The sequence below is a fragment of the Engystomops pustulosus genome, chromosome 3 (genome assembly GCF_040894005.1).
Source record: "Engystomops pustulosus chromosome 3, aEngPut4.maternal, whole genome shotgun sequence".
NCBI lineage: Eukaryota > Metazoa > Chordata > Amphibia > Anura > Leptodactylidae > Engystomops > Engystomops pustulosus.
In genome coordinates this window covers 16,020,576-16,037,247 of record NC_092413.1, presented here as the reverse complement: position 1 = coordinate 16,037,247, position 16,672 = coordinate 16,020,576, and the positions used below count along the sequence as shown (strand labels likewise).

At 44.9% G+C, this 16,672-nt stretch overlaps 1 protein-coding gene across 5 annotated transcripts in view; it reads right to left on the bottom strand.

Moving 5' to 3' along the window:
- Positions 1-16,672, bottom strand: part of USH2A (usherin) — a 493,686-nt gene that overhangs the window by 245,663 nt on the left and 231,351 nt on the right. For all 5 annotated transcript variants that reach the window (XR_011854013.1, XM_072140122.1, XM_072140124.1 and 2 more), the window contains exon 31: positions 1,917-2,030. Coding sequence is in view for 4 of the 5 variants with exons in the window: in XM_072140122.1 (XP_071996223.1) it covers positions 1,917-2,030 (114 nt within the window). In the remaining variant the exon portion in view is untranslated. The remainder of the gene's footprint in view (positions 1-1,916; positions 2,031-16,672) is intronic.

Genomic DNA, 16,672 nt, shown 5'->3' with positions numbered 1-16,672 from the left:
TGTTCCTGTGCATTTCTGAAAAGCATCTGAAGGCGCCGGAATTCACCGGCCCGGACCAAGTGAAGGTAAGCGTGTCCCGAGCGACACATTTTCCGTTTTTAAATGCGCCGTTTTTTACGAATAGGTCGGGTTTTCGTTCGGTCACGCCCCCCGATTTCCGTCGCGCGCATGCCAGCGCCGATGCGCCACAATCCAATCGCGTGCGCCAAAATCACGGGGCAATTCAGGTACAATCAGCGCAAATCAGAAATATTCGGGTAACACGTCGGGAAAACGCGAATCGGGCCCTTAGTAAATGACCCCCATTATGCGAGCTGTCTGCACTGTTCAGGCAGGACTAATCAACCTGAGCTGGATGACTCATACACAGCAGCTGGGGGATGGTGTAGCGATTGATTACTTCTGTCTGTCAGTGATTACATCATTCTCCTGAGCAGTACAAGAGGAGAAGCGCTGAGCCAGGCAAATCAGCCTTCAAATTGTCTTGTTTTCTGATGGACCTCTGGGGTTCAGTATTGGGTTGAGCCAGGGCCCACCGGGGGATCTTCTGGTACTCTGGTGGCCCAGTCCGCCAGTGTCGCTACGGCAGTCTCAAGGTATGTTTGGTTCACAATGCATGAAATCAAATGGTAGATTTCGTGGCGTAAGGGGAAAATAGGCGCCATTTGCCAGGTATTGTGCCTATTTCAGAGCAGAAAACAGATAAATCTGGATCATTGGGGCACATTTACTTACCCGGTCCATTCGCGTTCCAGAGGCGGCTTCTCTGTCGAGTGTTCGGGTCTTTCGGCGATTCATGAAGGTCCTGCGCCCGATGTCCACCAGGTGGCGCTGCTGCGCCGTAGTCCGCCGAGGTGCCCCGGAGTTCATCGTCTTCATCGTGGTGCATGTGAGTATGGCCCGTGCGACCAATTTTTTTTTTTAAATGCGGCGTTTTTTCCGAATCCGTCGGGTTACCGTTAGGCCACGCCAGCCCCGATGCGCCACAATCCGATTGCGTGCGCCAAAATCCCGGGGCAATTCAGGGAAAATCGGCGCAAATCGGAAATATTCGGGTAACACGTCGGGAAAACGCAAATCGGGCCCTTAGTAAATGACCCCCATTGAGTTTCATATCAAAAATATAAAAAAAGCAAAGAAATGTGAAATGAATTAATAAAAAAATAATAGTAATCAATTAATAAATAATTAGTTAATAATGAACTAATTAAAAAAAAAATTACATTTTTTTAAAAGAATGAATTGTGTGAATTACCAATGTATTTAATAATGTATAACACGTAGTGTGGAGACCAGTCTGATGTACATGACTCCGCTGATATTTAACTGGAGGAAACTTCTTGTTGTTGGCGTCTAGCGACAGGACGGGAGGGTGATCTGATTAATGGCGCACGAGCTGAGATGATTAATTCCGCTTCCAATTGGCATTTGGTAGCTCCGGTAAGTTGAAATAATAGTTGCCCGTACCAGTCTTTAGCACTTAAAAGAGTCCATAGAAAGCGAACATTTGATAGCGGGTTTCATACTGCGCCACACAATCAATTCTTTTTAGTCAGACTGTCTGTAGATTTACTCGTCGGCCACAGTAAAGCGCGGAAGCTTTCATTAATCTTTCAGATGCTTCGTATTAATGACAAGGCTCTTGCATGAACAATGTAACAGCAATTAAAAAGCCCATTAATCTGCATTACAGCTATTAAAGATGCATGTCATTAAAGGGTATGGAGTTTGATTCATTTTCGCACCCTCCCCTCCCCCCGCAACACCCAAAAAAATGAAGCAATTACGCTCTGGCAATGCACTCTGTCATCACATTAGGTTCTGGTTCTGTAGCGAATGGCCGAGCGGCATTTAGATCCTCCGTTTTATTATTCATGACCGGAATGTGGAAGTCAAGACCTCGGGAATGACTTTACCTTCCTGGAGAGTGGTGATGTTCAGAACGCCGGAGTCCTCGCTGCATCCGGATAATGTGCAGACGGATAACGTTACCGCGTAGTTGGTAAAGGGCACTAAGCCCGTCAGGACGCCTGAGGAGAGAGAAGATGAGAAAACGGGATGAGACGTGGCTGATGGTTGTTTCCTTCATGTGCATTTTACGGTTGACGTTGACCGGTAGTTGGCGTTGAGTTGACACGAACTGCAAAGTATGTGCCAAACGTTGCAGGTTCGGGTCCTCCAACCTAGACTTAAGCCCATGAACCAGTTTAATGATGTTTGAAGTGTAGTAACGAGCCGACCCATCACAATTCAGGTTTGGCCGAAGCCAAATTTTGGTAAACAAACCCCGAACCCCCACCAGTAACACCAAAGATTGGCAGCAGCATTTAAGTTATTGCGGCCCCAAGCGTCGACACCGCTGCACGGCACCATTTTGGAGAGGATCATTACTTCCAATGATTGCGGGCGTTAATGATGTTGGAAGGGGGGTTTGAGCCGAAACTCGACACTGGTGCCGAACTTCTAATGAACTTTGTGGTTCGGCTATTGAAGAGAACTCGCGGGCTGAACCCTCTCTAAAAAAACCCAATGCTTACAGCTACGACCGGTGCGTTAACCCTTTTAATGGAGCCAGCAAAGACGCCAGTGGCATTTTCTGTAGGATCATCGATCCCCAATGACGTCACAGGACACTAAGGAATCTGCCATCGGCTTTATAATTGGCTTCTGGTAATGGCTTTTTAATGTGACTTTGCCAGCGGCATTTAAAAGGTTAACATACACGATCGGTGCCAGCGACCCAGACTGAACTTTTTTCAAGGTTCAACCGAACTCGAATCCGAATGGATTCGCAGTAGCATGACATTCTATATTTCGTTGGCAACCATGGGCCACATTTATCACTTGTTTTTTCTGTTGTTTTTGCGCCTTTTCGTTTAGGCGCACCGTTTTTGCGCCATTTTTGCAATTAAACGTCAAATTAGCCGCGCAGCTAAAATAACCACCTTTCCCTCATCTATCGTTCAATTCCAGATGTTTTGCTGCGCCTAATGATATTCATCACGTGCGACTTTTGCATTTAGGCGCAAAAACGGGCGCAAAAACACTCCAGCTCGAAAGGTGGCGTTATCTGAGAAGAAAGCACTGAGCCCCTTTGCAGAAGAGCTCATTTCTAGCAGCAAAGCTCAGCCAGACACTGGAACATATAATAGATACATTAGATACATTACAGACAGGAGCTGCAGACTCTATTTACAGTTCATAACCTTCTATTTACAAAATATTCTGCAAAACCCTGAGCTCAGAGCAAGAGAGAAGAGAAGTTTGCACAAGTTTGCAGAAGTTTGCAGATACGACATACAAGTGTCCCCCATGTAATTCTGCACAGTGTCTGAGGGGGATATTGTGCAGAATTACAGGGGTGCAGCAGGAGACCAGCACTGGGGGATCCCCTCCAGGAGAAGCCCCTGCTGAGGAGGTCACTGGGTGCTGGGTGTCACACACCTGGGTGCTGCTGAGGAGGTCACTGGGTGCAGGGTGTCACACACCTGGGTGCTGCTGTGAGTGTTATCTTCATTCTGGGATGTGGGAGAAGCAGAGAGGAGCTTGTAGCAGGATCACATGTAAGTGCCCGAATCTAACATTGCGCCTAAACTGCGCCTAAACTGTGTTAAAGTAAAGTGATTAATAAGAGGCAGAAAATATACTTATCACAGATGGTTGTAGCTTGTGATAATTCTGGCAAAACAGTGCGCCCGAATTTAGGCGCAACTACTACACTTAGGCGCACAAAAGTGATAAATGTGGCCCTTTGTTTACTGACTGACCCCTTTAATAAAATCTTGAAGACCTGCAGTGCTAATACTGACCACTGTGCCTCATCAATTATCACTATTGTGGGCACTGAAAATGATGGGACCCCCACAAGTCTAATCTTTTAATGCTATGACATATTCTGCGTACAATTGGTACCAAAACCTTCAATGGTCCTGGAAAGACTCTTGTATAGATGTGTGTCAGGAGTCAGCACACAGTTATGTGCATTTCAGGGCTGGAGATCCCTCTCATTCTTATTTCTTTGGGGCAGTAACAAATTTTGTGGGTGGTTTGGTTGGCCATGGGCCCCCTGGAAGTATTGGGCCCTTGGCTGCCACCCATACCGCCCGTAATATATCCCGTTCTGATGCCATTATCATCAAAAAAAGGATTCCAATGACTGATCCAACATGATGAGATATCACCTCTGTAATTGGTCATAGATTTCATACTAGATGATTTCACAACTTATCCCCTCCCCCTTCCTGCACAGTGACCTCTCTCCAGGTCAAGGAGCATGCTCCCTAGACTCTTGTTTAGAAGTCTTCAAATATATCCAGAATTTTTTGGCTATGATCAGTGTTGCTGCATTTTTGATAATAAAAGTTTAGGCAAAATGACGCGGGAGCAGGGCCGGCCCCAGCACTGGGCATACCCGGGAAGGTGCTGGGGCCCGGAGCTGCAGGGGGGCCCACATAAGGCTGTATATAAGGAATCCATGAAGGTGAGGGGGGGCTTATATAATATAACAGGAGACTGTTTTAGTTTCAGAATGTTTAATGCTGCTGTAATGAAGTGAGTTCATTGCAAAGGGGCCCACTGAGGCTCTATCGACCAAGGGGCCTACTGAAACCTGGAGCCGACCTTGCCTGGGAGGGACCTATTCTGCTGCTAGGACCTATTCTGTAGTAGGACTTTACTCCGGCTTGTTCTTCAACAAGGACCAATTATTTTGTAGGATCTATTTTTCGGAAGGACAATGATACTCACAAAGTCTATGGTGAGTGAGCGAGTTGAAAGAATGGAAGACCTGAAATTTGCAGCCTGTAAAATGATAAAATTCACCTTGGAAAAATAAAAAAAAACATTACACTTGTGCTCAGTGTTACAACTTGCTGCTTTCTTCTTCTGTGTGTGGAGAAAAATAAAACCAAAAACTTCTACATTGATCTCTACATCCTGCAAAATAACACAAAACGTCATGAATATCTTATCAGAGGAAAGGGCTTCCTTCTCCTCTTACTTTGGCTCTTATCATCCTCCCTCCTTCCTTCTAAGGCTACATTCACACGACCGTAGGGGGACGTATATATGGCAACCATAGACCAGCAATAGGAGCACGGAGCGATACGCGGCAAACGGCAAACATGCGGCACCGTACCACTCCATACTCGGGGAAAAGATAGGAGCCGTGTGCCAAACATCACTACGGAGAGGGGAGGGGTCACCACTCCTCCTGGGCATACGTCAGCCGCAATGGAAAGGAGAAGGGATGACCCCTCCCCTCTCCATAGTGATCCATTGCCCATGGCCCATAACACGGGGAAAGATAGGACACACGTGCAGCACCGCATTGCTCCGTGCGGCCATTGCTTTCTATGACGGACTTATATACGCCCACAAGCTTGCGGCCGTACATACGTCCCCCATACTGTCGGGTGAATGTCGCCTTACTGATAGATCCAGGTAATCTTCTTATAATTGTTATAAATGGCCTCCTTCCTTCTAAAATCAACTATTATAATTACGCTAATGAGTCAGAAATGGCCGAGGGGGCATTACCAGAGACCTTCCGTGCTGTAGCTTCACAGGATGTTACATTGTCTCCCCCTATGCTTCCTCAGCACTTCTTCTTCACTGTGCCTGCTGTAATCTCACACATAGGAAGGGGGAAGTGCTCCTGCACAGTGCAACAGCCTGTAAAGCTGCAGCATGAATGTCCACATTTACCTGTCTATCCATCCAACCAACCAGGAAGCATAAGCGCTACGTAAATTCGATTTCAGAGACCTCCGTATACTTATAATTTTACATGTTTCTTCATACAAGGATGGATACAGGAGATAATGCATATAAGATAGAGCGGGGATAAAAATGGTAGATGGATTGATAAATAGGGCAGCACGGTGACTCAGTGGTTAGCATTACAGCCTTTCAGCGCTGGGGTCCTGGGTTCAAATCTCAGGGTCAACATCTGCAAAGAATTTGTATGTTCTCTCCGTGTTTACATGGGTTTCCTCCGGGTCCTCTGGTTTCCTCCCACATACTAGTAGGGTGATTAGATTGTGAGCCCCATTGGGGACAGGGACTGATTTGGCAAGATCTGTGCAGCGCTGCGGAATCTGTGTGCGCTATATAAATAAAGAATAATTATGGAAATATAACTTCTGTGTCTTTCTATTGTCTCTCTCTGACTCATTGGTACTGTGTATTCTTTTGCCAAAAAAATATTAAAAAATCCAACTTTTTTTTTTTAAATTTCACCCGCAGCTCTATATCTATATATACTTTACGCCCTATGGCATTAAAAGGCCATCCCCATCCGCATATCTGGGGTACTATAATTTGACATTTACAAATGCAAACCCTGTTCATATCTTACTAACAAGTACAAAAAGGTCAACCGGCGGATAGCGGAGTGTGTACCGTTTTTATTTACATATTTCGACAATCTCGTAAAGCCGCCAATGTGGCTGTTTGGCTGCCGTCCACCGTAATCTGTTCTCCTTCATTATGTTAATCTGTGGGCGGAAAGAGTTCTGTCATCTTCAAATCGCTTGTACAGCAACGGTAAACACCTAGGCTTGTCTGTAATTGGACAGGTGTCGGCACCGGTGTCACCTAGGTTTTAATTCAATTAAAAAACTGGCTGCTCCGCTCTCATTACCCACTGATTCCCTTTGATCTTATCGCCTGCCTGTGAAATTTACACTCAGCGAGAGTTTCGCCTCGGACTACAAAGTCAGCACTTCCCTAACAAAGATCACCACTGACATTATGCAGATTTCTTTTTTCTCGTAGGTGGGGAGGGGGGGGGAGTTTTTGGAGTCTTACTGCCAATAGCACAAATGGAATTTTCCAACTGTTATTATATAAAAAATGTATTTCAATGTTAATATTTTGATGGAAATTATTATATAATTTTATTGCTTTTATACTATTTTTGTGTTTCGAGAAGGGGCATGGGGAACCACTGTGGCATCTAACAGACTTTGCGGCAGATTTACTTACCCGGTCCATTCGCAATCCAGCGGCGCGTTCTGTGAGGTGGATTCAGGTCTTCCGGCGATTGACTAAGGTAGTTCCTCCGACGTCCACCAGGTGTCGCTGCTGCGCTGAAGTTCATCGGAACGCACTGATCTTCACCAAGCCGGGCTGAGTGCAGGTAAGCGCGTAATGCGGCGGTTTTTCCGAATCCGTCAGGTTTTCGTACGGCCACGCCCCCCCCGATTTCCGTCGCATGCATGCCGGCGCCGATGCACCACAATCCGATCGCATGCGCCAAAATCCCGGGGCAATACAGGGAAAATCGGCGCAAAACGGAAATATTCGGTCAACCCGTCGCAAAAACGCGAATCGGGCCCTTAGTAAATGACCCCCTTTGCCTTGGGCGTCGTTCATATTGTCCCATAAAGTTTTACCCTTGAATAGATATCTGGACTTTAACGTGACAAGGATAAGCTACTTCCTGGAGGAGACTTGATGTGGGAGACTTTTGGATCAGGTGAGTTAGAAAATGGTGATGCAAGGCCTCCAAGGTTAGGTGAAGAATAGTGAAAGCCAGTCTGGGATGAGGGCAGGTTTGGATCAGGCAGCATTTTAGAAACAGCAAGAGGTCAGGGCAGAAAGCAGTCAGACTGTATCTAAAAACAGACCAAGGACCGGACAGGTGGCAGTCAAGCAGAATCTTATAAACAGGCCGAGGTCAGGGCAGACAGTAGTCAGACTGTATCTATAAACAGACCAAGGACTGGACAGGTGGCAGTCAAACACAATCTTAAAAATAGGCAAAGGTCAGGGAAGGTAGTAGTCAGTTGGAATCTTAAAAAAAACAGGTCGGGGTCAGGACAGGTAGCAGTCAAGCAGGATCTTAAAAACAGGTCAAAGTGAGGATATGCAGCGGTCAAGCCTGATATAAAAAACAGGCCAAAGTCAGGGCAGGTAGTCAGTTGGAATCATAAAAACAGGTCAAGGTCAGGACCAGAGACAGTCAGGCAGTATCTTAAAAACTGTCTGAGGTCAAGACAGGTAGCAGTCAGGCAGCATTTGAGAAACAGCCCAAAGTCAAGGCAGGCGCCAGATAGCATGTAAAACAACGGGCCAAGGTCAGAACATGCATCCGTCAAGCAGAAGCTTAAAAACAGGCCAAGGTCAGGACAGGTAGTAGTCAGACAGAATCCTATAAAGAGGCTGAGGTCAAGACAGGTAGAGGTCAAGCAGAATCTTAAAATAGGCAAAGGTCAGGACAGGTAGTAGTTATACAGAATACTAAAAACAGGCTGAGGTCAGGACAGGTAGTGGTCAGGAAGAATCTAAAACAGGCCAAGGTCAGGGCAGATAGATTGAAATTAGGTTCAAGTCAAGCCAAGGTTGTCACCTCACCTCTCCCGGTTCCTGGCTCCATTCCGGTTCCATCGGACGGCGCTCCTGCTACCTGACTAGGCCGCGCACGTCCCCGCTCACTAGGGCGTGTGCGCGGCGACTCTGCAAGATTTAAAGGGCCAGCACCCTCCTAATTTCCCGACTCTGCTATATAATCCGGCGGCTCCCAGAATCCCCTGACGGATCTTCAAGTCCTTCTACTGAAGAGAAAGCCCTTGGTGTTTCCTGAGCCTTTCCAGGTGCCTCCGTGTTCCTGTGCATTTCCAGATGCCTCCGTGTTTTCCATGTTCCTGTAGTATTCCCGTGTTCCTGTGGCGGTCCTGTACCCCTGTGGCGGTCCTGTGTTCCTGTGGCAATCCTGTATCCCTGTGTCCATCCCAAGGTCCTGCCATCCCAAGGTCATGCCTTCCCGTGGTCCTGCCTACCCTGTGTCCCTACCTTGGCTGCCAATGCGGGCCGAGTCGCACCGTGTGGCGACCTAGCGGCTCTCTGCCATAGCAAGACCATTCTGCTTTGCGGCGGGCTCTGGCGCCGCTCCTGGGTTGCGGCTAGTATCATCATCCCCCGCGGTGGTCCAGGGAGTCCACAAACTTTAGCCTCAAGAGACTCTCCGTGCGTGACAGTGACACTAAGGCACCTTTCTGTGGGGTAAAGTCCCGTAAAGGTGGACAAGGAGCCGCAGCAAAGAGGAATGAAGGAAACCGGCTGCCATGTGTGTCAGGGGAGGTGATTCACTGGCACCCACCGATCACCAGCATTACATATTATTATTATTACTTTCAAAATATTATTTTTTTATAATTTTTTCATTCTAATTTTTATGATTATTATTCTCAGTTTTAGATGCTAATTTTATTCCCTTTCTTTGACTATTTACTATTGTTACTTTTTATATCAGTACATATCTTTTACTATTTTCATTCCTTGCACCCGTGACTACTTTTACATTCTCGTTACCATTTTTATTCTTTCCAAATTTTTTTATTTAATAATTAATATTCTCAGTTTTTATTCAATCATTTTTTAGTGCTTTCAAATAATTACTATTATTCCTACTTTTACTTTCAATACTTTTATCATATTGCTAATTGTTTTTACTTGTTTTATCGTTCTCTATTTGAAAACACTTTTTTTTATTATTGCTTTCCTGTAATTATAATTTTACATTTTCAATACATTTATCGTTTTCATTGTTTTTCCTTATTTTATTACTCTCTATTTGAATATACTTTTTGTTATTGCTTTTATATCATTGCAATTACTTCAGATTTTTCACTGTCATTACCTTTGTATTATATTATCAAGAATTTTTGTGCTCTGTGTGTGAAAATGGCAATTAGCCACATTGCAAAAACTTTTTCTGTGGCTTGACAGGCTATAAATAATTATGATAGGGGACTGCAGCAGCTTCTAGGTCCTTGAGTGACAACGTCTTTTCTTTGACAGCTCAAGAACAATTTCTTCATATCTGAACTTTAAGGTCATTTCTCTTACTGAAAAAAAAAATTCTCTGGATAACATCCAACTTTTACAGTAGAGCGATAAACAAGTGAGCGTTCTTTAACAAAATATTTCCATCATGTATCTGATGTTGCAATTTATAAGAATATTAGGTGTCAACAAAAACTTCAGTGACTACATGAAGAAGACATCAAAAAGGGAGATTCCTACAGGATACGATCAGTTGCCCCATTAGTAGCCCGTGTCACAGATTCCACACAAAGTTTTGGACTATTCAGGACCATACATATACAGTACACTACAAAGAAAGCCACAGTCACAGATCGCAGGCACACCCGTGCCCATCTATGTGTCGCGGTCCCCGCTGCCGTTGTCCTGCTCCACGGCCTGGACTCACCTCTTGGCTGTACTCTTGCTAGGCCGCGCACTCCTGCTTCTAGGGCGCGCGCCCACACCGGCTCTTAAAGGACTTAAAGGCCCAACGTCCTCCTGATTGGCTTCTGCTAATCCGGATCGCCCTTATAATCGCTATTAGCCACACCGGAGAGCCATTGCATTGAGTCAGTCTTGGAAAACTTGTAATAATCTTCAAAATGCATGGTAGCCCAAGCTTTCTTCCTCGGACTGGTGGTCTCATGTCATCGTCAATCATCTTTTGGTACAATGAGGAATTTATAGAAGATCAGCAGGACAGTTTCACCACCATCATCATCAAACATCTACTTGTTGGGCTTACGGACTTCAGTATTTGCCTTGGTTGCCCTAAGCATCTTGGGGCAGATTAAGGCCAATGTTTCTCATCCTGTTTCACTACTGTTGTGCCATGTGCCTGAATTAATAAGTGGCCCCATCCTGTAAATAATTCTGGTCTACGTGAGGTCCCATGTGCCAATGAACCAGTATACCAGGGGGCTGGTGTAAGTTTCGGCTATAGCATGCACCACTACTCTTTTGGCCCAATTCGTCACTGACCAGGTTTACCTTGACAAGACAGTTTTTAAGCAAAGGCCAAATCCCAATTTTTTGTAAAATGCTCCAAAAATGCACCTTTTTGTCATGCCTCGTACAAACACACTGATGTACAAGGCCCATTGTTTCAGAGGTTCTGGTGCTCACTAGCAAATGTTAGTCCTAATCTTCTGAACATTGGGGAACATTTACTAAAGGTCCGTCGGACGCATTTACATTGGGTTTCTCTAATTTTTCCTTTTTGCCCTTGATTGCACTGGGTTTTTGGCGCACGCGATCGGATGGTGGCACATCGGCGCCGGCTTTCATGCGACACAGAGTGGTCGTCGGACAACCCAACTGATTCGGATAAACCGCGGAATTTAAAAATCAAATTGTGTCGCAAGATCAGCACTCACATACACCGGGAGGAAGAAGATGAACTCCGGCGGACCTCAGTGAGGAAGCGACACATGCAGGAAATTGGACCTTAGTAAATTGCGGCAGCTCCGAATCCTGGTCGGACATTCCGGATTGGTGGCGTCAATGGGACGGGTAAGTAAATGTCTCTCATTGTGTTTCTTTCCTACCATTTAATCAGAACTGCTACTGGCAGGTGGAGTTAGAAAGTTGACTTTGCGGATGGTGGAAGGGTTGATATCCAATTGTTTTGACAGTCTAGGTCAGTGATGGCGAACCTTTTAGCGGCCGAGTGCCCAAACTGCAACCCCAAACCCCCCTTATTTATCGTGAGGTGCCAACCAAAAATTAAAGCAGTAACTTATTGCTCCCTGTTCAACAACTTTCAATCATATTGGCCTCCTGAGCAACACAGTAGAAAGACGGAACATTTGCATCATTTTAGCTGCTTTCCAAGTACCCTCTGTACACAGAGAATCATGGGGGCAGCAGGAGGTCCTCCAAAGATAATTCGGCCCTGTCTACTCATTCTCCCTCTTCCTATAGTCCCTAGTAATGAAGTAAGTATCAAAATATGACTGAAAGCCGCATCTTTTAAGTTGCTTGGAACTGTAGAAGATTCTTTGAGTCCTGTCTGGTGTGCTGGGGCGATGGCCCGGGTGCCCACAGAAAGAGCTCTGAGTGCCGCCTCTGGTACCAGTGCCATAGGTTCGCCACCACTGGTCTAGGTTATTCTCATACCCATAGACATCTATAACCCTCTTTCTGACGGCCACTAGGAACTCCCTGCCTCCAGTCATGGTGACGCCAGTCATTTCACCAAAGCAAAGCAAAAATACTGTAGGCATTAACTAAATCCCTGAGGTGTAAATAAGACAGGTTCCTCCAAGATGCCATGTTCTAATCATTTACACCTGATCTGGTTCATCAGATTCTAATTTTAGGACTTAATTGATACTGACACAATCTGTCAGTTGCATCTCCCACCGGAATCAGTAGTCAGCAGCAAGAGATGCAGAATCGGGCTGAGTAGTTGGGTCGTTGAGCAAGCCAAAGTAGACAAAAAGCCAATACTGAAGAGCATGGCAACTGTAATATGTGGTATGCATACATTTTTATGGGTTAAACAGCTAAACAAATTGTAAATGTATCTGTATGAAGGTTTTGGAGAATCAAGGTACGCTCCTTTACCTATTGACACCACTTTCATGTCAAGAATGAGAGAATATTGAGGGGTCTTCTGGGCCCTTGTTGTTGTGATGTTGTTGTTGTGTGTTGGTGGTTCGGATAACAGTCTATAATGCCTCAACCCTATAATCAATATACCATAACATATAGGGGGTCATTTACTAAGGGCCGAATCGCGTTGTTCTGTCGCGTTATCCGAATATTTCCGATTTGCGACGATTTTCCCTGAATTGCCCCGGGATTTTGGCACATGTGATCGGATTGTGGCACATCGGCGCCGGCATGCACGCAACTGAAATCGGGCGGCGTGGCTGTAAGAAAACCCGACGGATTCGGAAAAACTGCTATGTTTAAAATAAAAAAAGTGTCGCTTGACACGCGCTTACCTGCACCCAGGGTAGGACGGTGAACTTCAGTGAACTCCGACGGAATTTAGCGCAGCAGCGACACCTGGTGGACATCGGGAGCACTACCTTAGTGAATTGCCGGAAGACCCGAATCCTCCTTTGAGAATGCGCCGCTGAATCGCGACAAGACCGGGTAAGTAAATCTGCCCCATAGTGACTAGAAAAAAAATTCTCTTTATGGAGGACCCATATAACTTAGACACCACTATTTTGAATGGAACTGTGTAATACTCAATTTCTCCTGCAGGGGCACTGCAGGGTAATTGAACACATCCTGACGGGTTTCTCTACCACCTACAGATGATCTCTGGCCCCACTGGGAGGACCCTTCGTGTCCTGTTAATTAGATGATGAAATAGGGATTGTCAAAAGCAGACACTCCCTTTAAGGAATCTTTTTTTTAAAGCTAGATGCATATCTGTAATATACTTTTATCAATGACATCTTCTTTATCTATATACATTAAATGAATGAAGATGAATATGGGCTTGGGGTCTCATGTGGGCTGAAAAAAGTAAGAAAATTACATTGGTTAGCCCTTATTTCAAGCAATGGGGAGTGTTCAAAATTTAAAGGGAATCTATCACCACATTTTTCAGAAATACAGTGGGTGGCAGGTTCCCATAGAGCCCTAGTGACTATCTGACCCCCTTCTTTTAGCTAAAATTGTTTCCCTCAGATCCCCCTTAAAATCAGAGTTACAGGTTTCAGGGATCTATAGAATGAGTCAAGCAGCATGTCATGTGACCAGGGTGACACCATCACAGGTCCTTTAGCCTCTTCACTTTAGCAAACTACCCCATGCACATATCTGACCACATAAAAAAATCACAGTAGCCTGCGTGGACTTCTGCTCCTCTCCATGCTGGCTGCTGTGATTTCATGTGATATAATTTGCTGTGATTTCATGAGATATATGCTTGGTGCACACTTTGCTAGTGTTAGAAGGCTAAAGGACCTGCAATGATGTCACCCTGGTCACATGAGATTACTGCTGCATGCAAAGAAAGCATGGGGGGGAGCTGCTGGATTCAGCCCAAAGGAGGCCACGCCCACCTTGACTCACTATAGACATCCTTGGATACCAGGAAAAATTAGAAAGTTCAATATATGGGAATCTGAGGGGAACCATTTTTAGCTAAAAAAAGGGTGTCAGTTAGTTACTAGGGCTTTATGGAAACCATCTACTAGCTGTATTTCTGAAAAAAGGTTCCCATTAAAGGGGTTGTAACTAGTAATGAATGGAACTGGACCACAATGTTAAGGATCGGCATTTGGCTCAATACCCCCCCCCCAACCCATGGAACCGATCACTGGAGTTAACTATTTAAATGCCACCATTACTTAGTCTATGATCGGCACTGCCCGATCACGTCACAAGGAGCGACGATCCTCTAAAAAATGGCGGCTTTGCCAGCACCAATCGTGGGTGTTAACGGTGGGGGTGAGAGTTCGGGTTCCGAACTTGAAAGTGTCTGCTAATCCCTAGTATACAAAAAAGCATGGCTGTTTCTATCTGGCCTACAGGTTGTGTAAGGAACTGCAGCTGCTGAGCTGTAATACCGCATACAACCTGTGAACACATGTGGCGCCATTCTTTTTTTTTTTTAAATAAACTTTATTGACCAATTATTTTTAACACACCTCTAACGAAATCATTGTCCCACCTCCTAACCCCTTGGAGAATTAGAAAATCAATCCGGGCCCATGGTACTAGTTAAGCAGATTGATAGTCCGGTGTATTTGGACCAGGAGAAATGTGCACTATATTATATTCTTGCGGACAAGTTTAGTGATGTTGAGTCACCCTGTTTTTCTCTAAATCATTAATATATTTTATGTGAAAAAAACTGAGGAGACGTAACCTGTATTTCATCTTTTCCATTGCGATAAAGCCCAAGGTTTGGACCTGTCAAGGACTAATACCACTATCATTCGCTATTGCCAAATGACCACATTTGTCATCCGTACGGCCCGAGCCGGCGCTTTAGTGCAGGAATCACCACGCAGAGAGCACTTACATGTGTCGTGTGCTGTTTGTTAAGGTCACATATAAAGAAGCCATAAATGTAATAACGCTAGAAAAAAAAAAAATCAAGACAAATGGCGCAATTTCCTCCAATGTAGAGATTTACTCTGACGCTTTGTTTATGTCTATGGCTTATTGGCTAAAGAGGACGAAAACAGTTCGTTAACTTCTTATATGATGCGGAGGAGACTATTAGATGTCCGGAGATAACACACAGGATTTATAATGTGCTAACGAACCAGGCTCCCAGGCCGCGGCCATGTGTGTTACCGCCTAGAGCAAGACCGCATATTTCATAGGGCAAAGGGTAAAGGTACATAAGGCACAAGGTCAGTCCCAGGTTCAGCAATCTGCATAGAGGTGAGTGCAGGGGCAATAATAGTCTGTGTCCTCCCCTATCCTGCATATATGAGCACAGCACAGTACTACTACTCCTATCCTGTATATATGTAGGTACAGCATAATACTACTACTCCTATCCTGCATATATGAGCACAGCACAGTACTACTACTCCTATCCTGTATATATGTAGGTACAGCATAGTACTACTACTCCTATCCTGTATATACGGGCACAGCACAGTACTATTACCCCTATCCTGTATATATGTACAGCACAGTACTACTACTCCTATCCTGTATATATGTACAGCACAGTACTACTACTCCTATCCTGTATATATGTGCACAGCACAGTACTACTACTCCTATCCTGTATATATGTGCACAGCACAGTACTACTACTCCTATCCTCTATATATGGGCACAGCACAGTACTACTACTCCTATCCTGTATATATGTAGGTACAGCATAGTACTACTACTCCTATCCTGTATATATGTAGGTACAGCATAGTACTACTACTCCTATCCTGTATATACGGGCACAGCACAGTACTACTACTCCTATCCTGTATATATGAGCACAGCACAGTACTACTACTCCTATCCTGTATATATGGGCACAGCACAGTACTACTACTCCTATCCTGTATATATGGGCACAGCACAGTACTACTACTCCCATCCTGTATATATGGGCACAGCACAGTACTACTACTCCTATCCTGTGTATATGAGCACAGCACAGTACTACTACTCCTATCCTGTATATATGAGCACAGCACAGTACTACTACTCCCATCCTGTATATATGGGCACAGCACAGTACTACTACTCCTATCCTGTGTATATGAGCACAGCACAGTACTACTACTCCTATCCTGTATATAAAGGCACAGCACAGCACTACTACTCCTATCCTGTATATAAAGGCACAGCACAGTACTACTACTCCTATCCTGTATATATGAGCACAGCACAGTACTACTACTCCCATCCTGTATATATGGGCACAGCACAGTACTACTACTACTCCTATCCTGTGTATATGAGCACAGCACAGTACTACTACTCCTATCCTGTATATAAAGGTACAGCACAGCACTACTACTCCTATCCTGTATATAAAGGCACAGCACAGTACTACTACTCCTATCCTGTATATATGAGCACAGCACAGTACTACTACTCCTATCCTGCATATATGAGCACAGCACAGTACTACTACTCCTATCCTGTATATATGTAGGTACAGCATAGTACTACTACTCCTATCCTGTATATCTGGGCACAGCACAGTACTACTACTCCTATCCTGTATATATGTAGGTACAGCATAGTACTACTACTCCTATCCTGTATATACGGGCACAGCACAGTACTACTACTCCTATCCTGTATATATGAGCACAGCACAGTACTACTACTCCTATCCTGTATATAAAGGCACAGCACAGCACTACTACTCCTATCCTATATATATGGGTACAGCACAGTACTACTACTCCTATCCTGTATA